Consider the following 25,768-nt stretch of genomic DNA (forward strand, 5'->3'; position numbering starts at 1 on the left):
CTCCACCCCCTGGGATACTTGAAGGAAACTGGAACAAAAACTACACGGGGTGTGAGTGATTGCTGGACCCAGGCTAAAAAGAGATTAGCCTGTAAAAGGGAGCATTCTGGAACCGGTGAGGATCTTATCTGTATTTAGTTTGATTGGACATAGATTTGTGCATTTTATTTTATTTTGCTTCGTGACTTACTTTGTTCTGTCTGTTCCTACTTGGAACCACTTAAATCCTACTTTCTGTATTTAATAAAATCACTTTTTACTTATTAATTAACTCAGTATGTATTAATACCTGGGGGAGCAAACAACTGTGCATCTCTCTAGCAGTGTTATAGAGGGCGAACAATTTATGACTTTACCCTGCATAAGCTTTATATAGGGTAAAATGGATTTATTTGGGTTTAGACCCCATTGAGAGTTGGGCATCTGAGTGCTAAAGACAAGCACACTTCTGTGAGCTGTTTTCAGGCAAACCTGCAGCTTTGGGGCAAGTAATTCAGACCCTGGGTCTTCACTGGAGCAGACTGGAGTGTCTGGCTCAGCAAGACAGGGTGCTGGAGTCCTGAGCTGGCAGGGAAAACAGGGATAGAAGTAGTCTTGGCACATCAGGGAGGTTTCTGTGATTCAACCCGTCACAATCTACTGTGATCTGAAGCAAGCAAGGAAGGAAGGGAAGTCATTTAAGTCAGACTTAAAGATCTGATACAGCTCTTGGTTATGCCAGACTTCCTTGGGCAAATCTTAGGGCACAGCCACACCACCTGCCTGAATGACATTAGCTAAGCTGACAGAAGCACTCTTGTCAGTATAGCCGCATCAACAGGAACAGCTATGTCAGCTCTAAGGGGTGCGATTCCTCCCCACACACATTGCTAGCAGACACAGATATGCTGGCAAGACTCTATAGAGTAGACCAGGCATTACTCTAGCCCATGCCACAGTTCTCCATCTCTAACATGGCAATTATACTTTCCAACACAGGGGTTTTACTATTCTCATAGAACAGAGCATCGTCAAGAAAAGTCACATCATAATGAACAGTAAATACAACACATGAGAGTCATTGGCCAGCAATCTTCCTCTATGGTTTGCTATCTTCAAGCAACCTTGAGAAGCATGCTATACTGCATATCCTGTCCAGTCAGTCACAGGGGTGTTGAGGACAAAATTAAATTAATGATTGTGAGGAGCTCAGGTACTACAGTTGATGGGGGCCATACATGCGCCTAAATAGATAGATGTTCCTTAAGGTCTTACCATAGTTAAAAGTTCTTGTACCATCCACTTGTAAAATTGTACAATTTTCACTTTTCCAATGAAGCTGTACTTTATCTCCAGATGATTCATTTTCTCTAAAAAGGAAAAAGATGTTTTATTAATCTTATTAGAGATCAGAACAGAAATAATGTTAACTTCATTTTGTACATATATATTTTTCTTGTAAAGAAGATATTCCTTTAGTGCTAGGTAAGTAATATTCAGTTTAACTGAACAGATTTTCATCAATAGAAGATTAGAGGAATAAATCATTGCCACCTACCTACTTCATCCAATCAAGAACACACAAGTTCCACATTTGACTCATTATGCATCTATGAGTCTGTTTTCCAGCACCCAAGCTTATACCATGAATAAGTTGCTGCAATTCAGACTCTTCTCTCAATAAATGAAACAAAAGACCAAACTCAGAGGTGAAGCAAAGTGAAGTTTATCCAATATCTACTAGCCCAAAAATCAGTCCACTAGCCAAAAATAGTTCCAACCATTTAAGGACTAAGACAGCCATGCTCTGTAATTCACCATGTCAACTTTCTATTTCATACCTTTGTTAGAAGTTTTATTATGCCTGCCATACTTTGGGTCTCATCTTCTTTATTCTACTTTACCCTCTTTTCATCTCTTCTTCCTGCTTTGCGGTCAGTGTCTGCTTCCTCATTTTCTCCTCTCCCTACCGACTCAGGCATCCTTTTCCAGCTTTATGGCACATTGCTTTCTTTGCCTCTTTACCTAGGTTTTGTCTCTCCCACTTCTCCTCCAAGCATCATAGTGAGTCTCCAAATCCTGCCTTATCTCATCATTTTCTCCCCCCAATACATAAGAGGCACCAGATCTATTCACACCTCCTTTTTACAGAAGGCTTGAAGAGTATACCAGACTCTCAGTGAGCGAAACTAAAATGAGGGCTCCCTATTACCTGGGGCAATGCCCAAGTGAGGCGCCAATTAAACCAGCAGGCAAACTGCTAGGAAAGGTCTGGCTCGTAGCAGCTCAGCTGACAAGTCTTCACCTCTTCTCGTTGCGAAAGCTACTCTTCAACATGTGAGCCAGAGGTCAGCAAAGTGGCAGCGGCCTGAATCTGCCGAGAGGCCCGAACAGCAGACCCCGTCCCCAGCTGCGACTCCCCCCGCCCCCCTTCGTTTACGGGAGCTTTTGCTCAACGCCACAGCGCGAACACCGGCTCCGCCACGGCACTGAGCTCTTGACACGGGCGCACAACCCCCCTGCCCCGATCCTCACCGGCTCCCTGGCCCTGCTGAGCGCAGCTTCTCCGCCGCTGCGGCGAGCGGAGGCTGGGGCCGGGAGGGCCCCGCCGGGGGCAGTCCTGGGCAGGGCCGGACACCCCTTCCCAGGGGAAGGAAGGGCCCCAGAGGGGCGGGCGCCGGGCAGCTGCAGAGCGGGGCAAGGCGGGATCCCGGGGCAGGACTGAGCCCGGGGGGACGGGGAAAGGGCTCCGGGTCCCCGCAGTCACCTGGCGATGAGCGGCCGCATCCGCACGCAGACCGTCACGGCTCCCTCCTCCGCCATGGCCCCGCTGTGCGTCACGCCGTGGAGAGATGTTAGAACAAACTGCTGCCCTCCTAGGCTCCACAAGCCCAACCGTGCCCACCAGCTACCTCCTGCGTCTCCAACTGCCGCCAGGATTTGAATTCCTCTCGGGCTAGTTTCCTATTGGTCCTTCCCTGACAGGCACTTCCGGAATCCGGACTGTACCACTGTCAAGTGAGCTCACGGGGAGGCGGCTGGTACACCCCGTTTAGACAGTCCCTTTGTGGGGTTTAAAGGGCAGGAACGTTCCATGGGGAGTGAAACAGCGATGTTCTTACAGCCCAGGAAACGGCTCTAGCTTGAGAAACTCCAGCTTCTCAACGTGCAAAGCCGCATCCTTTCTCCCCACCCCTGCATAGGGTTCTGCTCGGTGACTGCATAGGGTTCTGCTCGGTGACTGCATAGGGTTCTGCTCGGGGCGTGTGTTTTATGACATTTCTCTGCATTTCACTGTTAGCTCAAGTTAGTGAAATAATAGTCTTGCCTAGACTTTGTTGTCTCATGGACACCACACACCTGCAGCACCTCCATCTGCACGGGCACCAGCACAGGGGTTCGCCTGAGGTTATGGAAGATCTGCCCCCCAGAGCCAGATTAACCTTTTGTGGGCCCGGCGCCCAACATATTTGTGGGGCCCCCCTGGGGGCAGTGGAGCATGGTGCAGGGGGGTCAGTCCCTGGAGTGAGCGGCTGACCAGGGGCATAGCATAGTGCCCAGTGTCAGGGCACTATTTACAAACCGGCAGTAGCCAGACACACAGCGGCCTGCCCAGTCCTGTGCTGCCAGCATGCCCCTTCCCCTCGGGGGTGGGCCCATGCCACGCCACAGAGCCCTCCCTCCCCCACCCAACACTGGAACAGCCCTCCGATTCCCTATGGCCAGAGCTCCCCTGGACCCCCTATACCCTGCGACCCTTCCCCCCGACCCTGCCACAAATACACAGCGCCCTGCACAACAACATCCCTGCCCAGCACCCCACAGCCCCACCACAACTGCACAGCACCCCACACAGAACCCCCACTCCTTAGTACCCTAGCACACACAGATCCCCCCTCACAGCCCAGTACCCCCATCCCAGGCCCTCCAGACACACCCTCCTCCATGCCCTGCCTCCCTGCAGCATTCACTGGCCCTGCTGGGAGGCGTGTCTGCTGGGCTGAGCTGCCAGTGCAGGTCCTGAGGCAGGGAATCCCTCTGGCCCCTCGGGAGTAGTGCGATCAGCCAGGCCAGGGCCTGCCCCAGCCAGCCTCCCTCAGGACCCACTTGCCTGGAGGGGCGCAGCCAAGCCCCCCATACTGTTCCTCCTGACTGGCTGAGACTGGCCAGGATTTTGCACCAGTCCCAGATGGCTCAGCTCCAGGAAGACAGGTGGATCCCCACAGGTAGTGGGAAGCAGAGACTGCCCGGAGCCAGAAGTTCACTGGGGTCTGGCCAGGGGCAGAGAGAAGCCAGTGGGTGGGGCCAGGGGATGAAGAGGAGCCCTTGGCGGGCAGGGCAAGAGGAGCAAGTGATGGACAGGGTGGGGGGAGCCAGCAGGCTGGTGGGGTATCAGGGCGCAGTGCAAGCAGAGCAGGCTGGGGCCCCTTCTGAGCATGGGCCCGGCTCCATGGCGCCATTGTAAACTTGGCACTGACCTTACATCATTTATAGGGCCCTACCAAATTCATGGCCATGAAAAACGCACTACTGACTGTGAAATCTGGTCTCCCCCTGTGAAATTTGGTCTTTTGTGTGCTTTTACCCTATACTATACAGATTTAATGGGGGAGACCAGTGTTTCTCAAATTGGGGGTCCTGACCCAAAAGGGAGTTGCGCAGGGGGAGGGGGAGAGGGAGGAATCCACAAGGTTATTTTATGGGGGTTGTGGTATTGCCACTTCTGTGCTGCCTTCAGAACTGGATGGCTGGAGAGTGGTGGCTGTTGGCCAGGTGCCCAGCTCTGAAGGCAGCACCTCGCCAGCAGCAGCACAGAAGTAAGGGTAGCAATACCATACCATGCCATGCTTACTCTGTGCTGGTGCTGGCGGTGGCTCTGCCTTTAGAGTTGGGCTCCCAGTTAGCAGCCACCGCTCTCCAGCTGCCAGCTCTGAAGGCAGCCTGCTGCCAGCAGCAGCACAGAAGTAAGGGTAGCAGTACTGTAACCGACCCTACAATAACCTTCTGAACCCCTCCCCCCCTGCAAACTCCTTTTTGGGTCAGGACCTCTACAATTACAACACCATGAAATTTCAGATTTAAATAGCTGAAATCATGAAATTTACTATTTTAAAAATCCTATGGCCATGAAATTGACCAAAATGGACCGCAAATTTGGTAGGGCCCTAAACATTTATTTGATGTGAGTTTTGCCATTGATTGCACTAGGAGCAGAATTGAGCCCTAAATTCTTTTGCAGTAATTTTGTGATAGACAGTAAGCCTTTAGTAATTAACTGTCCAGTTATTATGATGTTACAGATTTAATATTTGATCCTGAAAGCCATTCAGGTCAACAGAGCTCAGGTATTTTTATAACCTCCAGTACTAGATGATACTGGTATACAAACACCAGAATACTTTTGCTGCTACTGGTTTACAGGTCCTAATGCAGGGCAGGCCTCTAAGTGTATCCTTTCAATGGCATATGTACAATACAGATGTAGATGATCTGGTAGTGAATTACTGGTCCTAATGTTTCTAATGTAGGTGCAGCCCTAAAACTGCTTTTTTTGAACGTAGTCACTTTTGAAAATTCAGGTTGACAGTGTTCCCTTTAACAGAGGAATAAACTGCAAGAAAATGCCAGTACATCTCACACAATAAAGATTTTTCAGAATATTGTCCCTAATGAAAATGTGGTGTGAAAAAACAGAAAACATAATACATCAGCAAAATTGTCTCTGAATAGTGTTCTCCGGAGTTTGACATGAGACCCTAATCAGCTTCTATGATCCATTTTTCATAAAGAAACATGTTAATAAAAATGGGATGTATGCAATTTATTAGAGCTTTTCTGAAACTGTTGTAAGTATATGCATAGATCAAGATAAATAGCTATTACAAATGTGGAGCAAGCACTGGGTTGCTGAACACACCATCAGTGAGTGCTCAGCCCCTTGAAATATTTGGCTCCAAATCCAAATAAAGTCCAATCCTGCCCCCCACTGAAGTCAGTGACAAAATTCCCATGGCAGCCACCAACTGAAAAGAACAACAAAGAGTTCTTTTTCCTCAGTGCTGACTTTCAACAGTCCGTCCGTCCCACATATCTGGGAATACAAAGTAAATGTAAAGTTTTTACAAAGTCAGTATTTCACAACCTTTTTTTCGTTTTCAGCACTCTAGGAACAAGAGCAGATGGACTCTTTGTGAGCCTGCACCTTGTGTAGCGATTGACACCCAATCCGCAGGGATCAGTTCTCGGTCCAGTTCTATTCAATATCTTCATCAGTGATTTAGATAATGGTATAGAAAGTACACTTATAAAGTTTGCAGACGATGCCAAGCTGGGAGAAGTTGCAAGTGCTTTGGAATGATCTGGACAAACTGGAGAAATGGTCTGAAGTAAATCGGATGAAATTCAATAAGGACAAATGCAAAATACTCCACTTAGGAAGGAACAATCAGTTGCACACATACAAAATGGGAAATGACTGCCTAGGAAGGAGTACTGTGGAAAGGTATCTGGGGGTCATAGTTGATCATAAACTAAATATGAGTCAACGGTGTAACACTGTTGCAAAAAAAGCGAACGTCATTCTGGGATGTATTAGCAGGAGTATTGTAAGCAAGACACAAGAAGTAATTCTTCCGCTCAACTCCGCGCTGATTAGGCCTCAACTGGACTATTGTGTCCAGTTCTGGATGCCACATTTCAGGAAAGATGTGGACAAATTGGAGAGAGTCCAGAAAAGAGTGACAAAAATGATTAAAAACAACGAGGAGTCCTCGTGGCACCTTAGAGACTAATACATTTATTTGGGCATAAGATTTTGTGGGCTAAAACCCACGAAAGCTTATGCCCAAATAAATGTGTTAGTCTCTAAGGTGCCACAAGGACTCCTCATTGTTTTTGCTGATACAGCCTAACACGGCTACCCCTCTGAAACCTGTCAAAAATGATTAAAGGTCTAGAAAACATGACCTCTGAGGGAAGATTGAAAAAATTGGGTTTGTTTAGTCTGGAAAAGAGAAGACCGAAAGAGAACATGATAACATTTTTCAAGTACGTAAAAGATTGTTACAAGGAGGGAGAAAAATTGTTTTTCTTAACCTTTGAGGATAGGACAAGAAGCAATCGACTTAAATTGCAGCAAGAGAGGTTTAGGTTGGACATTAGGAAAAACTTCCTATCAGAGTGATTAAACACTGGAGTAAATTGCATAGGAAGGTTGTGGAATCTCCATCACTGGCGATTTTTAAGAGCAGGTTAGACAAACACCTGTCAGGAATGCAGGGCCGGCTCCAGGGTTTTGTCTGCCCCAAGCAGCCAAAAAAAAAAAAAAAAAAAAAAAGCCGCGATCGCGATCTGCAGCGGCAATTCGGCGGGAGGTCCTTTGCTCCTTTGTCACTCAACACATGTTTTACAGGGACAGATCTATGATTTTTTCATTGGGAGTTATGGGGATGCAAGAAGCTCACAATCACATTTCTAAATTTCTCAAAAAAGTGGAGACTTTGCTATATTAATTATTCTAGGAAACTATATGGTTTCCCCCCCAAACCCACCCCCATTTTATATTAATAGCTGTTATTTATAGAATGTCATTAGTGTACATGGTACTTTTCACACATGTAATATCACAAGATACTTGTCCCAAATGGCTTACAAACTAACTTAGATAAAAGTACAAGAGAAGAACTAGATGTAGCACCAAAACCAGGATGATTGCTTTTTGAGTTTGCACCCGTCTTATTAGTTCCATTTTTGTGGGGGGGGGTTCCCTTCTTTACTTTGATATTATAATTTATATTGGTATTTAAGTGCAGGCTACATCAAAGTCTATAAGGAGAGGCATGAGAGCAGGGTGGATGGTAGTGATGGAAGGCTAGCTTGGAGACACATGAAGGAGACTGAGTTTGCTTAGTGTACTAGAAAAGGAGTACTTTAATTCTGACCTGGAGGCACTTTGCCTTCCTGTGAGGGCAGTTCCATCCCCATGCCCATTCAGTCCATAGTCCCTCTGATGGGACTGTTACCAGGACTGGCAGGGTGGTAGAATATGAGGATAAGAATTGTCTATTAGGAAGTGGATTGAAAATACTAATCTAGGTGAGAGCTTTCTAACAGAAAATGGCAAAGGTTTCCACTACCACTTTAAACATGGGATTATTAACAAGGCAGCAATTTAATCCCATTGAATCCTCAACTATATGCTCTGCCACAGAGTCCATGCTGCCAGCCTTAATATCATTAGTGAAGACATTTTTCTAACGTCAACTTATTTATTCAAAATAGGAGAGTCTACAAGAGTAGAAAAAATAAAGGCATCTATTTTAAATAAACATTTATTTTTAGATTGGCTTGGTTACTATACTAAATGTATTAAAACTATTTATTATTTTTTAGAAAAACTTTTATACAAATCTGATTCTTGTAGCATTTTAATCATCCTCATCTTCATCTTCTTCTTCCTCCATCTCATCCATTTCCTCAGCTGCAGCCAAAGCTTCTTCCTGTGCAGCCTTGAGTGCCTGCTCCTCTTCCACAGTAGGGTCATTCATTTCAGTGATTTCTGGCCCACTAGGGTACTCTGTCTGCACTGGTGGGGGCATCGAGGGTGTGTAGTTATCTGGACTGTATTTGTGACCCCAGCCCAGATAGATATTATCAAATTTCCTGAGGGAAAAAAGCAAGATCACACAACTTCCTGGCAAAAAAAACCCCTTAGGGCTCTGCCTATTCTTAGGCTTCCCCACTTCACTGAACAAAACCCAATATGGGACATATTTTCTATAGCTAGCATATTCAATAATGGCATTTGCACTTAACTAGTGTAAATAATGATGAATGTGTCATGTGGCTATTAAAGATCCCATGGCACTTTTTTGCAAGAATAGGGGTGTTAAGTCTTGGCCAAATACTAATTGGATAATTACATTCTATAAATCTGATTTCCACTACAGTGTCAGTGAAGATGGTATTCTTCACTTCTTGCCCTAAATTATTGTTATTATTGCTGTGCACTGTTAAATGGCCTCCATGATCAACTCCCGAGGTGGCTACATTTTAGTAGTGGGTGAAGTCAGGGGATTAAAAATCACCAAAACAAAACATTTCAATTGAATGAATTAAATAGGTTTCTGTGATTAACCAGTTTAAGATGGAATAGGAGTGAATACTTTGAGATACCAAGGTTAACCAGGCTAGCTATATAAGTAAGAGCTACCTACTTGCCAACAGCATAGGAGTATGCTCCAGGCCACAGGTTGGACTGAAGGACTGCAATGGCATATTGAGGAACCAGGTTTGTGGATAACTGAGATGTCCAAGGAGGGATGTTCTGAATTTCTGCCAAAAAAACCAACAACACACACGTGAATGATCTGATTTATGAACATCTATGAAATATTTGGTAGTTAGGTACAGGACAGGATTTTGTCTCTATACAGTTGTTCTCAAAACCCAAGCAATTGATGTATCCTAAAAAGGGATTTTAAAATGGATGTTAAAGGAGTTGATAGACAAGGAGCAAAAACTTTAAATATTGTGTAAGCCTTGTAATCTAAAGTCTGGTGTGGAGTCACTGGTTGATAGTCACAGAGTTATTAATTCAAGGGTGTAGTAAGAAGAACAGGAGAAAAGAAGGTTACACACACAGCTCCTGAAATTCAGTGGTACTTAATTAAATACCAGTTCCCCAGGCAAAGAACACTGGACCACATACTGATAAATTTGGGAGACCCAGATCCCAATAATACAAAGATATGACCTTAATCTAAGAATGGAGTGATTGTACCATTGTCCATGACTTGCTGCAGTATTGTGCTCTAGGATCTAAACTTTTATGTAATTTTTTTCGAGCATAAGATAATGACGAAAACATCAACTCAATGTAACTGATACAGTGTTGTCTTCCTGAACCTGCAGAGAACCTGAGACAGTAGCTCTGAGAGGTGAAATTCCCTCTTTCCTCAATGAGGAGGAAACTTGGAATGTCTTCAAAATAACTTTACAAAAACTATCTGAAGTTTGCACCCCGAGCAAGGGGAAAAACTTGTAGGGAAAGGCTTCAGAGTCAACTTGACGAAGAACCACCTCAAAAAGGTTATTAGGAGTAAGTAGGGAGTCTATAGAGAATGGAAAAAGGGCTTGATATGCCATGGAAACTACATCATGGAGGTTAGAAATGTAGGAATAAAGTGAGAATTTCTAAAAGTCAAGCTGAATTAGCTCTTTCCACGGAAATTAAAACAAATAATAAGAGTTTTTTTAGTTATATAAATAAAAAGAGAATAAGGAAGGATGAGGTTTGGCCGCTATGCCGTATGGATGGAAAGGAGATTAAAGACAGTCCAGGTATGGCCCAAAAACTAAATGAATACTTTGCCTCAGCTTTCAGTAACAATAATAACATAGATTGTGTGCATGAAGGCAGTAAGGCTGATGGAAAGGACTGTCTCGAAATGGAAATTACCACATCTGAGGTGGAAGAAAAACTTAAAGATCTAAATGCACTCAAATTGAGGTGACAGGAAAATGTCCATCCTAGAATACTGAAAGAACTGGCACATGAGATTGCTACTCTGGAAGGGAAGGTCTTTTAAAATATCTATATATTCGGGGGCAGTACCACATGACTGGAGAACAGCTAACAACATATCTATATTTAAGAAGGGGGAAAAAAAAGTGATCCGTGAAATTACAGACTTGTTAGTCTAACCTCAATAGTAAGCAAGGTTTTAGTATAAATTTGTGAATGAAAGAATAATTAAATTCACAGACGTACATGATAAAGGGGGTGTAGTGCAACATGGGTGTGACACTCTACACCCCAAGGCAGCGCCCTGTAAACCCCATATTCATCATTTGTATATAATTGTGATATTGCATATAAAGCAGGCCAAGTGAGGAAAGGCTATGATCTGCCGAAAGTCATTGTTCTAAGTAAATATGTATATCATTAGTGCATATGAAGTTATGAGATTGTGTTGTATGGTTGTCCCTAAAACATGCTGTAAGTTGGGAAGCGTCCAGATACTAGCTCCCCAAAGGCAATAACCAGGGGGATAACCAATGCCCGGGTGAGTGTCAAACAACCATCAACAGCCATTGTCCAGCAAGGGAGCTACAATTCAAAGACTCACCTGCTTAAGGGCATACCAGGGGAATTGCTCAACCTTGCCTGGTGACTCAGCAATGCCCACCAGACATGCCTGGACTTGTTTCTCCAAGCACATGGATTAAGGGTCTAAAACAGAACACAGGGGCTCCATGTTTGGCCTTTTCTCCTTCCCCGACCTGTGCTGCAAGCAACAAGGATGCTCAGAAGACTGAAAACTCAAACAAAGGAGATTGGCCCAGGTTTCAAGGGTAAAACCTGTGTACGATGAACTGAAATATCCAGTGAGGTGAGAAAAACTGCTTAATATGGGTGTTGCCCAGTCTAATAGGGTTGAGAGTTTAGACTACATGCTTATATTTTCTTTTCTTTTGGTAACTAACTCTGACTTTTTGCCAATCACTTATAATAACTTAAAATCTATCTTTTGTAATCAATAAACTTTTTTTTACTGTTTATCCTTACCAGTGAGTTTGCCTGAAGTATTTGGTAATTTTGCTCAGGTTTACAAAGTCTGGCGTATATCCATTTTCCATTGATGAAGTGGTGAGCCAATTAATAAACTTGTATTGCTCAAGAAAGGATCTTGAGCAGTGCAAGTTGGTATATTCCTGAGGTACAAGGCTGGAAGTTGGGGGGATTTGGCTGGTGCCTTTCGCTGTGTGATTCATGGGTGGCTCTGGAAGCATTCATGCAATCTAGCTGGGTGTCGGGCTCCACATGCGGTTGTGCTAAGTGATAACAGTTCCTGGAGGGGTTTGCTGTTTGTCACTAGCAAAGCACTGTGAGAGACACCGCAGGCTGGAGAGCTAAGGGGGTACAGTGGTCCTATAGTCCCAGGCTGCACCCCGGGGATCCTGTCACAATGGGTTTACCAAGGGTCGATCATTCCAGACTATCTTGATTTCCTTCTTTCAGAAAACAACAAAAACATTTTTTTAGATAAGGGAAGTGCAATAGATCTAATATACTCGGACTTCAGTAAAACATTTGACACAGTACCATATAGGAAATTATTGGTTAAATTAGGGAAGAGGGGGATCAGTAAAGCATTGTAAATTGGATAAGGAATTAGCTAAAGGGAAGAAGGCAACGCGTTGTGATGCAAAGTGAATTACTGGATTGGAGGGAGGTTACTAGCAGAGTTCCTCAAGGATTGGTCTTTGGACCAATCTTATTTAATATTTTTATTAATGATCTTGGCACAAAAAGTAAGAGTGTGCTAATGAAATTTGCTCATGATACAGAGTTGGGAAGCATTGTCAATACAGAGGAGGATCAGAATATTATACAGGAAGATCTGGATGACCTTGAAGACTAGTGTAACAGAAATGGGATGAAATTCAATAATATAAGTGTAAGATCATGCACATATGGTCTAATAATAAGGATTTCTGCTATAAGCCGAGGGCTCAGAGGAGAAGAGAGACCTGGGTGTGGGGGCCATTCACAGGATGACTATGAGTTAATGTGGCTGTGAGAAACACAAATGCGATCCTAGAATATACTAGGCAAGATATTTCCTGTAGAGATAAAAAAGTATTAATGGCATTGTACAAGGCAATGGTAAGACCTCACTTGGAAAACTGTTTACAGTTCTGATGACCCATGTTCAAGAAAGCTGAATGTAAACTGGAACAACTGCAGAGAAGCGCTACTAGAATGATCAGGGGAATTGAGGGCCTATTTTATGAGACTGGAAGAGCTTGGATTTTAAGTCTAGGTTAAAGAAGGCTGAGAGGGGATAATGATTGCTCTCTGCAAATAAATTAGGGGGGGTAAATACCAGGAAGGGTCAAGATCCATTTAAGCTAAAGGACAATGCTGGCACAAGAACAAATGGATATAAACTAGCCATCGACAAATTCAGGCAGGAAATTATAAGATTTCTAGCCATCAGAGGTGTGAGATTCTGGAACAACTTCCGAATATGAGTTGTGGGGGCAAACAATTTAATTAGCTTTAAGAGAGGGCTGGACAAATTTATGAATGCAGTTGTATGACAGGGTTGCATGTAATGGTAGGGAGTTTCAGTTTATGTCTTTTGTTCCTAAAGCAGGAGTGAAATGGGATATACGAACCCCACACTAAGCATAGACAGAAGGGGGAGGAGAGCCTCTCAGGTTTACAGGCAAGCAGCTTGACCACACCCCATGCATTTGCCAGGGCTGCCAATCATGGAGGCAGGCACCCACAGCTGCAGCCCATAGAAGAAACAAGGATGGCTATAAAGGGGAGAGTACAGAGAAGGAAGAGGAGGAAAAGGGCCCTGGGGCACCAGAGGGGTAATGCCCCTGCACCAGGCTGCCTCCACAAACACAGCCAAGAGACTGAAGCAGACTGCTAGACTCACTTAGAGGTGAGGGTCCAAGAACTGCCCTGACTGAGGGCAAACTAAGGTGGGCCAGTCAGAAGCAGAAGAGACCCCTGAAAAGAGCACACTAGGAGGTGGTGATAAAGGTCAAAAGTAGGGTTGTCAATTAATTGCAGTTAACTCACATGATTAACTCAAAAAATTAATCAGAATTTTAAAAATTGCGATTAATTGCAATTTTAAATCACACTGTTAAACAACAGAATACCAATTAAAATTTATTAAATATTTTGGATGTTTTTCTACATTTTCATATATTGTATTCTGTGTTGTAGTTGAAATCAAAGTTATATTGTTTTTTAATACAAATATTTGCACTGTAAAAATGATAAACAAAAGAAATAGAATTTTTCAGTTCACCTCATACAAGTACTGTAGTGCAATCTCTTTGTCGTGGAAGTGCAATTTACAAATGTAGATTATTTTTGTTACATAACTGCACTCAAAAACAAAACCATGTAAAATTTCAGAGCCTACAAGTCCACTCAGTCCTACTTCTTGTTCAGCCAATCGCAAAGACAAACAAGTTTGTTTACATTTACAGGAGATAGTGCTGCCCTCTTATTTACAATGTCACCAGAAAGTGAGGCATTTGCATGGCACTTTTGTAGCTGGCATTGCAAGGTAATTTACGTGCCAGATATGCTAAACATTCGTATGCCCCTTCATGCTTCGGCCACCATTCCAGAGGACATGCTTCCACGCTGATTATGCTTGTTAAAAAAATAATGCATTAAATTAAATTTGTGTCTGAACTCCTTGGGAGAGAATTGTATGTATCCTGCACTGTTTTACCTGCACTCTGCCATATATTTAATGTTATAGAAGTCTTGGATGATAACCGAGCACATGTTATTCATTTCTTAAAATGAACATTTCATTTCTTGTTCGTTTCTTAAAATGAACACTTTCACTGCAGATTTCACAAAATGCAAAGAAGGTACCAATGTGAGATTTGACAGCTACAGCACTCAACCCAAGGTTTAAGAATCTAAAGTGCCTTCCAAAATCTGAGAGGGACGAGGTGTGGAGCATGCTTTCCGAAGTCTTAAAAGAGCAACACTCCAATGCGGAAACTACGAACCTGAACTACCAAAAAAGAAAATCAATCTTTTGCTGGTGGCATCTGACTCAGATAATAAAAATGAACATGCGTCAGTTTGCACTGCTTTGGATTGTTATCGAGCAGAACCCATCATCAGCAAGGACACATGCCCTCTGGAATGGTGGTTGAAGCATGAAAGGACATATTAATCTTTATCTCATCTGGCATGTAAATATCTTGTGACGCTGGCTACAACAGTGCCATGCAAAAGTCTGTTCTCACTTTGTAATCAAAATAAAATAATATGAGCACTGTACACAGTGTATTTTGAGAGGGTTTTTTATCTCCTTTCTCTGAAGTATCAGGGATGGCCACAGCTGGAGATGTGACATTGGGTAGGGTTTGGTTTGCTAGAGATGCAGTGCCTTGGGTCAGAGACCCGTGGCCCCTTAGAGACTAGCAAACTTGGCTTGCTAGAGATGCAGTGCCTTGGGTCAGAGACCCGTGGCCCCTTAGAGACTAGCAAACTTGGCTTGCTAGAGATGCAGTGCCTTGGGTCAGAGACCCGTGGCCCCTTAGAGACTAGCAAACTTGGCTTGCTAGAGATGCAGTGCCTTGGGTCAGAGACCCGTGGCCCCTTAGAGACTAGCAAACTTGGCTTGCTAGAGATGCAGTGCCTTGGGTCAGAGACCCGTGGCCCCTTAGAGACTAGCAAACTTGGCTTGCTAGAGATGCAGTGCCTTGGGTCAGAGACCCGTGGCCCCTTAGAGACTAGCAAACTTGGCTTGCTAGAGATGCAGTGCCTTGGGTCAGAGACCCGTGGCCCCTTAGAGACTAGCAAACTTGGCTTGCTAGAGATGCAGTGCCTTGGGTCAGAGACCCGTGGCCCCTTAGAGACTAGCAAACTTGGCTTGCTAGAGATGCAGTGCCTTGGGTCAGAGACCCGTGGCCCCTTAGAGACTAGCAAACTTGGCTTGCTAGAGATGCAGTGCCTTGGGTCAGAGACCCGTGGCCCCTTAGAGACTAGCAAACTTGGCTTGCTAGAGATGCAGTGCCTTGGGTCAGAGACCCGTGGCCCCTTAGAGACTAGCAAACTTGGCTTGCTAGAGATGCAGTGCCTTGGGTCAGAGACCCGTGGCCCCTTAGAGACTAGCAAACTTGGCTTGCTAGAGATGCAGTGCCTTGGGTCAGAGACCCGTGGCCCCTTAGAGACTAGCAAACTTGGCTTGCTAGAGATGCAGTGCCTTGGGTCAGAGACCCGTGGCCCCTTAGAGACTAGCAAACTTGGTTTGCTAGAGATGCAGTGCCTTGTGTCAGAGACCCGTGGCCCCTTAGAGACTAGCAAACTTGGTTTGCTAGAGATGCAGTGCCTTGTGTCAGAGACCCGTGGCCCCTTAGAGACTAGCAAACTTGGTTTGCTAGAGATGCAGTGCCTTGTGTCAGAGACCCGTGGCCCCTTAGAGACTAGCAAACTTGGTTTGCTAGAGATGCAGTGCCTTGTGTCAGAGACCCGTGGCCCCTTAGAGACTAGCAAACTTGGTTTGCTAGAGATGCAGTGCCTTGTGTCAGAGACCCGTGGCCCCTTAGAGACTAGCAAACTTGGTTTGCTAGAGATGCAGTGCCTTGTGTCAGAGACCCGTGGCCCCTTAGAGACTAGCAAACTTGGTTTGCTAGAGATGCAGTGCCTTGTGTCAGAGACCCGTGGCCCCTTAGAGACTAGCAAACTTGGTTTGCTAGAGATGCAGTGCCTTGTGTCAGAGACCCGTGGCCCCTTAGAGACTAGCAAACTTGGTTTGCTAGAGATGCAGTGCCTTGTGTCAGAGACCCGTGGCCCCTTAGAGACTAGCAAACTTGGTTTGCTAGAGATGCAGTGCCTTGTGTCAGAGACCCGTGGCCCCTTAGAGACTAGCAAACTTGGTTTGCTAGAGATGCAGTGCCTTGTGTCAGAGACCCGTGGCCCCTTAGAGACTAGCAAACTTGGTTTGCTAGAGATGCAGTGCCTTGTGTCAGAGACCCGTGGCCCCTTAGAGACTAGCAAACTTGGTTTGCTAGAGATGCAGTGCCTTGTGTCAGAGACCCGTGGCCCCTTAGAGACTAGCAAACTTGGTTTGCTAGAGATGCAGTGCCTTGTGTCAGAGACCCGTGGCCCCTTAGAGACTAGCAAACTTGGTTTGCTAGAGATGCAGTGCCTTGTGTCAGAGACCCGTGGCCCCTTAGAGACTAGCAAACTTGGTTTGCTAGAGATGCAGTGCCTTGTGTCAGAGACCCGTGGCCCCTTAGAGACTAGCAAACTTGGTTTGCTAGAGATGCAGTGCCTTGTGTCAGAGACCCGTGGCCCCTTAGAGACTAGCAAACTTGGTTTGCTAGAGATGCAGTGCCTTGTGTCAGAGACCCGTGGCCCCTTAGAGACTAGCAAACTTGGTTTGCTAGAGATGCAGTGCCTTGTGTCAGAGACCCGTGGCCCCTTAGAGACTAGCAAACTTGGTTTGCTAGAGATGCAGTGCCTTGTGTCAGAGACCCGTGGCCCCTTAGAGACTAGCAAACTTGGTTTGCTAGAGATGCAGTGCCTTGTGTCAGAGACCCGTGGCCCCTTAGAGACTAGCAAACTTGGTTTGCTAGAGATGCAGTGCCTTGTGTCAGAGACCCGTGGCCCCTTAGAGACTAGCAAACTTGGTTTGCTAGAGATGCAGTGCCTTGTGTCAGAGACCCGTGGCCCCTTAGAGACTAGCAAACTTGGTTTGCTAGAGATGCAGTGCCTTGTGTCAGAGACCCGTGGCCCCTTAGAGACTAGCAAACTTGGTTTGCTAGAGATGCAGTGCCTTGTGTCAGAGACCCGTGGCCCCTTAGAGACTAGCAAACTTGGCAAACTGTAAAAAAAGATCAATTATTCAAAGAAGTCGGAGTGGCCTGTACCTGCATCTTCAGAGAGTGGAGTCAGAAGAGGGGGTCCCACTTCTGGCTGTGGTTCATCTGGCTCTTCTGCTTTTTCTTCCTCCTCACCTTCTTCTTCTTCTTCCTCTGACTTTTGAGAGGGGTTAATCCAGGAACAGCGGCCCTACAACCGACGTACCAAGAGTTATAAAGCAGGTGCAGCAATCTTTGAAATACTGTGATGTGAGTTAAAACATTCAGTTCAGAAGAACTAAGGTGCCTAAACACCATGGTGATGGGTGGCATATAAAATAGATAAATAGATGATATACAATTATACTTGGCAGAGTTCTCCAGGCATCCCTTATTCAAATAGCTGCTTCAGAATTCATTGCCTTATACCTCAGTTATCAGCTTTCAATCTGCTTTAGAGTTCTCAATTTTTTAAAAAGATGCACTTAGTGTTTGTGAAAGATTTTGGACTTAAACCAAAAGACTAAAATCCTATATTAATTCATAGCTAGATGGTGTTGGTAGGCAGAGCCCAGCAAGGGCTTCACCACCCCAGGGGCTTCTTTAGGAGGCACCGTGACTCAAAGACACACCTCTGAGGCACAATTCACCCCCTGCTTCTTCCGCCAGTGAAGGGGTAATAATTTGCTGCTGGCCTATACCCCTGTGCTGTATTACCCATCCCTCCCTGTATAGGGGCATGAAATAAGCAGGCACATAGCACCCACTTACTCCTGTATTTCTAGACCTAAGGTCCAGGTAGCCTGCACAAGTGTGTAAAGAGAAGTCTTACTTCTCCATCCTCCCCTGTGCAGGCACATAGTCCAAATTACAATCCAGGCCTCACAGAGCAGAGACAGCATAGGCAGCAATGATGTCTGTATCTCCATACTGTTTTGCCAGAGTGCCTCAGTCCTGACCAGAAGGGATCACTTTCTATGGATGAGAGGATGGTTCTGTCCTGGGTCCATTGAATCCTTGGCCTTGTTGCTGATACTGACAACTGTGATGGTACTATTCCACTGTGAATACAAGTGGCAGAATTGATTAATAAAGTGGAACTTGATTAATAAAGAATTCAAGAGGGTAATGTAATTAATGCCAATCAACATAGGATTATGAAAAATAGATCCTGTCAAACTAACTAGATATGTTTTTTGAAAAGATTACAAGTTTGGTTAATAAAGGTAATAGTGTTGATGTAATACATTAATGTAAGGAGTTTGGCTTGGTACCGCATGCCATTTTGATTAAAAAAGTTGTATGGCACACATTAAATGGATTAAAATTTGGCTTACTGACAGGTCACAAAATGTAATTGTAAACAGGGAATCATCATCAAGCAGGGGCCTGCAGGGATTGGTTCTTGGCCCTACACCATTTAACATTTTTATCAATGACCTGGAAGAAAATATAAAATCATCATAGATAAAGTTTGCATGTGAAACAAAAATTGGGGGAATGGCAAATAATGAAGAGGACAGGTCACTGATAAGAGCAATCCAGATTGCTTGGTGAGCTTGGAGCAAGCAAACAATATCCATTTTAATATGACTAAATGTAAATGTATACATCTAGGAAAAAGGAATATATACTTACAGGATGAGAGAAACTATCCTTGGAAGCAGTGACTCTGAAAAAGATTTGGGGGTCATGGTGGATAATCAGATGAAGAAAAGCTCCCAGTGTGACACTGTCACCAAAAGGGATAATGTACACCTTGGATGCATAAACAGAGAAATCTCAAGCAAAAGTAGAGAGGTTGTTTTATCTCTGTATTTGACACTGGTGTGACCGCTGCTGAAACACTGTGTCTAGTTCTGGTGTCCAGTTCAAGAATGATGTTGATAAATTGGAGCAGGTTCAAAGAAGAACCACAAGAATGATTAAGGATTAGAAAACATGCCTTATAGTGGTAGACTTAAGGAGCTCAATTTAGCTGAACAAATAGAAAGTTAAGGGGTGACTTTATCAGTCTATAAGTACTACATGGGCAACAAATATTTGATAATGGGTTCTTCAATATAGCAATGGTATCACACAATGCAGTGGCTGAAAATTGAAGCTAGACTACTTCAGACTGGAAATAAGGTGTAAATTGTTATCAGTGAAGGTAATTATCCATTGGAAAAATTTACCAAAGGTCATGGTGGATTCTCTATCATGGGGAATTTTTTTAAAATCAAGATTGTCTGTTTTTCTAAAAGGTATGCTCTAAGAATTACTTTGGGAAGTTCTATGATCTGTGTGATACAGGGGGTCTGACTAGATGATCAGAACAGGCCCTTCTGGCCTTGGAATATATGAATCTGTCCATCATTTTGTATAGGTTACTTGTTATGTCTGGCCAACAGCTAGAAGGAACAATTCAAAATGTCCTTAGATTCTAAATATCTATTGATTTTATATTTAAAGCCATCATGCTGTTGCTAAGAAATAAAAAAACAAAATATTCCCCAATACTCAATGTGTGACTCTACAATATTACTGTTGTGCTGCTAGAGGGCAGTCAGTCACCCAGCAAAGAAAGATCAAGTTAACAAATACTCTTCCCAGACCTGTGTTGACATCATCAATGCTGCTAACTTTTAACAAGGAAATAAATGCCATATCACACACAGCTTTTCCTTCAGAAGAAACAAAGGGACCACAATAACAGAGTTAAGTGTTATTGTCAAGCTTCTGTAATGGCATTACTTACAGTGTAAACAACAAAAATCCAACTGGAGAAAATATTGGAAAGTGTGCCCTTTATGTAAAGTTATGAACAGCCTACATTGGTATTAGCACTCTAGCTAGTCAAACATACCTAGTCATTGCCAAGTCAGGAAAGAAACTGTCTCTGGCCTTTGGAGAAACAAAAACCAGCCAGAAAGGATCAAAGTCCACCAATGCTCAACCCCATATAATTACAGGAAATTGATTATTGAGGGACATACTCCCTTATCCCAACAGGTTATTCCTGCACATTTATCCTGAGGAAGGTATGCAACTGCCGCGCCCCGCCCCCCCCGGCAAAAAAAACAACAACCTAGAAAGTTGCTGCCAATATGCCATAGCAGACAATTCTAGCTCAGCCCCAAATGAGGTGAACAGTTCACCCTATGCAGAAGAATATTTTCATTTACTTTCTGAGACACCATTGGTAACCATGTAATTGGTATCCAAGATCAATACTGATTACATAGAGCATTACCTGCATTAGAATATTCTGTACATGATGCACCCAGTTGGAAAGGGAATCCACAAGTTCCATCACACTAATGGTCTCAAAGTCAGGATTTTCTTCATATGTGTCTCTTCCTGCTCCCCCCTCCTCCTCTTCATCTCCTTCCTCCTCTCCAAACTGGTAGAATCCCAGTGGGCTGATCTGGGTCCCTGCTGAGATCCGGGCAATCTGAGCACGCAGGTAATTGGCCTCATTCCCTGGGAAAGGTGGATAGCTCACAATAGGAGCATCCAGCCTTCCAGTGAAGAACTTCTTGATTTTCCTGGCAGCCACAATTTGCACTGGTGTCACTGGAGGTAACTTCAACCAGGGTTTGCCTGGCTCATTACAGACAAAATAGATAAACTTATTGGTGCCAGTCCGGTTTTCTTCTTTTGGGACCACTGGTGGGGACTTATAGGTGGACTTTGGTGGCTCATCTTCTTTCTCCTCATCTTCTTCTTCATCTTTGTCCTCACTCCCCTCTTTCCCCCCCTCCTCAATTACTTCTTCCTCCTCTGTCTCCTCCTCCTCTTCCCCCTCACGGTACTCCACTTCAGCCACAATATAGTTCATCTCCAAGCCCAAGATCTTGCCCCAGAAGCGACATGTCTGAATTGGCTGCATGCTGACGAGCTGCTTGAGGGCAAGGAATATGTGGTAGTTTTCATCCATGCTCAAGCCGACTCCAGCCTGTTCAAAATAGAAGGCTGTCTCCATCACATTGGGTAGAGGGCTATCTGTCTAGGGAAGAAATTGCCGAAGTTAAAGCTGAGGTATAAATAAAAAATATTTTTAAAAGGTTAAGTATATTACTCACTAAAAATAATACTTAGCATTTATATATTGTCTTTTATCCTTTCAAAGTGCTTTATAAACATTAATTAACTAAGCCTCACAACATCCCCTGAGGAAGGTAATAATATACCATTTTACAGAAGGAGAAATCGAGGCAGAGAGCTTAAACAATATGCAGCTTTCAGGTAGCAGAGTCTGGAAAAGAATCCAAGATTCCAAACTCCCAGTGCTCTCATAACTACTTCAAAACATTCAGGGTCAGACTAGTTACAGGTGGACAGTATGAGCAATCTATATAAGGGATCTCAGTGCTGGCCCACATATACTAGTATATCAATGCCACTATCTGGTTGGGAGGCCACCGATGACCAGGGACAGTGAGGCTGCATTTCCTCATGTGCACGACAGGTGCATTTTGGAAGAACAGAATAATCGTTTTACATACTTAGCTAATTTGGTTGGATTTCAAAAACCTGAAAGAACCAGAGAAATTCCATATATAGCCAGCAATCCCTCCCAAATATTAGTCACTCTTTTGGATACCTGGATATAGAGATATTCTAAGCATGCATTATTTAAGCTTGACTATATTACATGTGAAAAGCAACAGAGGGTCCTGTGGCACCTTTAAGACTAACGGAAGTATTGGGAGCATAAGCTTTCACGGGTAAGAACCTCACTTCTTCAGATGCAAGAAGTGAGGTTCTTACCCATGAAAGCTTATGCTCCCAATACTTCTGTTAGTCTTAAAGGTGCCCCAGGACCCTCTGTTGCTTTTTACAAATTCAGACTAACATGGCTACCCCTCTGATATATTACATGTGGTATTTTCAAAATCATTCAGCATTGGAGTACTTCTGCTCACATTGAAATCAGTGGTAAACCTTCCATTGGCTTCAATGGGAACACAGTTAAGCAACAACAAGCCTTTCTCAAAAGTCTCCCTATGTCTTGCTATCGTTACCCCTTTACCATTTGGAGACTCATTCCCAGCCACTTACATCAGATAGAGGAGCAAAAAAAGTAAGACTGGAAGTTGTATACTATAGGGTGAATAGTTTGGTGGAGTGACTATTGGTTTATGTGGAATTTCTCTGACACCATCAAGCTTTTAACTATCAATCAATTAGGTTGAGGATATGAAAAATGCAATTTCTTCTTCCAAAATACATCACTTTTTCTTACAAAGACATGTTACCACTTTGTTCTTGGCTATCACTGACCTGAAGATGACTGGTACAGCATGGACAAGATGGCTTAATGTCTTTCTATGTTTAATGTTCAGTTACAATGATTTACTTGTACATATAATGTTGACTTGATCTGAAGGTCAACTCCAAACAACTGGTATTTGCTTTCTCCACCTAGTGGTTCTACCTTTCACCACCTAATGGTTCTACCTTTCACCACAGAGCTCTCTTAAAACCATTTCAGAACTTAACATTCAGCATATTAGAAGTAAGGGGACACAAAAAGTACCTGGCTGTTTTTATATGAAAAATATCTTTTCAGTCCTACACTTCAGTTCTTTAAGCCAAATGTCACCATAACTTTTTTCTAGCTGGGACACTGACCAAAACTGCAACTGGAATAAAAGGGAGTTAAAAATTCTCCATCCTTTGTCCTGCAGTAGTGGCTGAACACACTGCCCTTAGCCCTGTTCCCCATGCATCCCCATATGAATTTCATTTTAGGCCAAAAAAATTAGTCAGTCTAGATTATGTAAGGAAAAGAGAATGCTGTAACTCTTCTTTTTCATCCCTCATTTCTAGAGGGACAAGAGGTGGAAGCCCCACTGAAGGGATCATTTAAGATTGCAATATACTGTAGGGAAAAATCCTAACTTGCCAGGGGATGGGCAAGATAACCTCAAGTCTTTTCCATCTTTAATCTCTGTTTCTACAACAGTCACTCACTATTTCCTCTTCTGGCTCTTGATCTCCTCCCTCTCCTGTCCCCTTGAGGAACAGAGCCTTATATTTCTCTGCCAGCTCAAATGTTGGAAGCATTTCATGCTCATCATGGAGGGTGTCCATTTTTTTCTGGAACTGAGCCCATTTCACATCCTTACTGATATTCTCAATGATGTCTACTGCATTTATAGGGCGTTCATCCAAGATCTTGGTCAGCATTTGAGCAAGATGATCATATCTGTCAAATCAAAAGAGAATGAAACCCATGGAAGAATATTACTGCCCTACTATATCACATTATCAGCAGAGTTGGTTTCTCATGTCAAATATAAAGGCATATGTCCTGGAATAACTCCTGAGCTCCAGGGCCGCCACTACAGTAATTAGCTCTAATATTGAAAATGTCAGGTGAGTGTTATGGAAATTAAGCCTGAGATATATACCTGGTAATATTCATAAGGAATAGCTTGTTTGTAGTCATAGAATCATAGAATATCAGAGTTGGAAGGGACCTCAAGAGGTCATCTAGTCCAACCCCCTGCTCAAAGCAGGACCAATTCCCAGCTAAATCATCCCAGCCAGGGCTTTGTCAAGCCGGGCCTTAAAAACCTCCAAGGAAGGAGACTCCACCACCTCCCTAGGTAACGCATTCCAGTGTTTCACTAGTATGTCTAATAACATGTTCATCTTCCATTTATAGCTTTTCCCACCATTTCCTCACTCACAGTTTGAAGCTGGATTTAAAACTCTTAATCAGGTCTATCTCCCTTTAATCCCTCTAAATTCCTTTTGGTAGGTCTGATCCTGAGTGCTGCTCAGAACCTATAACTACTACAAAAGGATTAACCCTTATGTCCTTGATTCTCCCTGCATGCTTCCGCTTCCCCTTCCCTCCTATACCTGCTTACCTCTTTGTCCTCTCCACTCATACTACCTTCCCCTCCACGCATACCTCCTTCCCCTACCCATGTTATTCCCCTCTTTTCACACTCACAAGTTCAAGCCAGACTTTGTGCTGCTCTTCATTAGATAGGCCTTTGCATTCTGAATTGCCAGTGCTCTAGGTTCAGGATCAGGTATTTCGTCCTCATATGGGCTGTATCCTGGCTGATAGAGCCCATAGCCTGGGTCATGTGGTTGATAAGGGCCATGTCCAGGCACAAAAGGCTGATAAGGACCAAGCATAGGTTCTTGTTGCTGATAAAGGCTTCCTCTTGGTTCCTGTGGCTGATAGGGGTCTTGTCCCGGGGCATGTGGCTGATATATGCTTCGTCTCGGGTCTTGTGGTTGGTAGGGTTCTTGTCCTGGTGCATGTGGCTGATATATGCTTTGTCTAGGATCTTGTGATAAGGGCTGATAAGGCCCTTGTCCCACTTGATGGGCTTCATAGGCAGATTGTCCTGGTTGGTGAGGCTGATAGGGAGCTTGACCTGGTGTGGTATCGTGGCCTGGTTGGTGAGGTTGATAAGGGGCTTGTCGAGGTTCATAAGGTTCATAAGGAAATTGTCCCCTTTGGGAGGGTTGGTAGGGGCCTTGGCCAGGTGGGGGGGCCTGACCAGGCTGGATGGGCTGGTAAGGGCCCTGGCCAGGCAGGGTGGGCTGGTACGGCCCTTGGGCAGGTGGGGTCCCCTGGCCAGGCAGGGTGGGCTGGTATGGCCCTTGGGCAGGTGGAGTCCCCTGGCCGGGCAGGGTGGGCTGGTACGGCCCCTGGACAGGTGGGGACTCCTGGCCGGGCCCCAGGTCTAGCTGCTCGGAGCTTTGCCCTGAGGGGGGGGACGCCTGAGCCTCGGGCGGGGGTTCTCCGGAGGGATCCGCCATGGCACTGGCTGCCGGTTGGGGCTATCGGTCCCTCAGCACCAGGGTCCCGCCGAGCCCCGCCGCCGCCGCCGCCGCTTAGACTCCCGGCTTCTCCTGCCTCCAAGCAACAGCTTCCAGCCCCAGAGAAGAGGCGCGGGCGGGGCGTTGCCAAGGTAAACTCGACTCAGTTGCCAAGCTGACTTGATTGGGCGCACGTGCAGCACGTGACCCTACTAGGCACGAGACCGGGCTCCAGAGCGAGCCTGGTAGGCTGGCTGTCAAAGAGAGCGTAATGACAGGTGCGGGGAATCCCAGCGCTAAATCGAGTCCCCCACGCTTCTTTGCGGGTTTCACCCACGCTGGGCTCGCTAGGGGGTGTGATCTTGTGTTTCTAGTTTGTTTTTCGAGATGAACTGAGCATCTTTGGGGAGGGGCGGTCTTGATAATACAAGGCAAAAATAAGGGGATGGCTAGCCCTGAAAAGTTTACAGCCTAATAATGCGTATATAGGGACATGTCCATACAATCTGAGTTTGTGGAGCTATGGCCAAGCAGCACTTTGATCACTCCACTTCTCTGCTCTTGTGCTGTACCCCTTCCACACTTGATCCCTGTCAAGTTGCCTAGCACAGTGGTTCCTAAAGTGTGGGTTGTGCCCTCCTGAAGG

At 44.7% G+C, this 25,768-nt stretch overlaps 2 protein-coding genes across 6 annotated transcripts in view; both read right to left on the bottom strand.

Annotated features, from left to right (window-relative positions):
- Window positions 1–2,931, bottom strand: part of CENPE (centromere protein E) — an 81,767-nt gene extending 78,836 nt beyond the window's left edge. For 2 of the 4 annotated variants that reach the window (XM_042859967.2, XM_008170146.4), the window contains exons 1-2: window positions 2,747–2,930; window positions 1,255–1,349 (exon numbers count right to left, since the gene is read on the bottom strand). In XM_042859967.2, the coding sequence (XP_042715901.2) occupies window positions 1,255–1,349; window positions 2,747–2,802 (151 nt within the window). In that variant the 5' untranslated portion in view covers window positions 2,803–2,930. Of the gene's footprint in view, window positions 1–1,254; window positions 1,350–1,820; window positions 2,066–2,746 lie in introns of those variants that run through there. The other 2 variants (XM_065596183.1, XM_065596184.1) reach the window with 2 other exon arrangements.
- A 2,337-nt stretch (window positions 2,932–5,268) lies between these two features.
- Window positions 5,269–25,270, bottom strand: LOC101945072 (radial spoke head protein 6 homolog A-like). 2 transcript variants are annotated; one of them, XM_065596186.1, is made up of 7 exons: window positions 24,299–25,270; window positions 23,308–23,542; window positions 20,582–21,337; window positions 17,416–17,557; window positions 9,195–9,312; window positions 8,385–8,640; window positions 5,269–6,347 (listed from the first exon to the last, which is right to left on the bottom strand). In XM_065596186.1, exons 1-6 carry the CDS (start codon window positions 25,120–25,122, stop codon window positions 8,406–8,408), a joined length of 2,310 nt encoding a protein of 769 aa, XP_065452258.1. In that variant the 5' UTR covers window positions 25,123–25,270; the 3' UTR covers window positions 5,269–6,347; window positions 8,385–8,405. The 2 variants fall into 2 exon arrangements, with proteins under 2 accessions (XP_065452258.1, XP_005287923.1); XM_005287866.3 differs by lacking the exon at window positions 5,269–6,347 and having other exon boundaries at window positions 8,356–8,640.
- Between the last annotated feature and the right edge of the window lie 498 nt (window positions 25,271–25,768).

This window comes from Chrysemys picta, chromosome 5, assembly GCF_011386835.1.
Source record: "Chrysemys picta bellii isolate R12L10 chromosome 5, ASM1138683v2, whole genome shotgun sequence".
In the NCBI taxonomy this organism is placed as follows: Eukaryota; Metazoa; Chordata; order Testudines; family Emydidae; genus Chrysemys; species Chrysemys picta.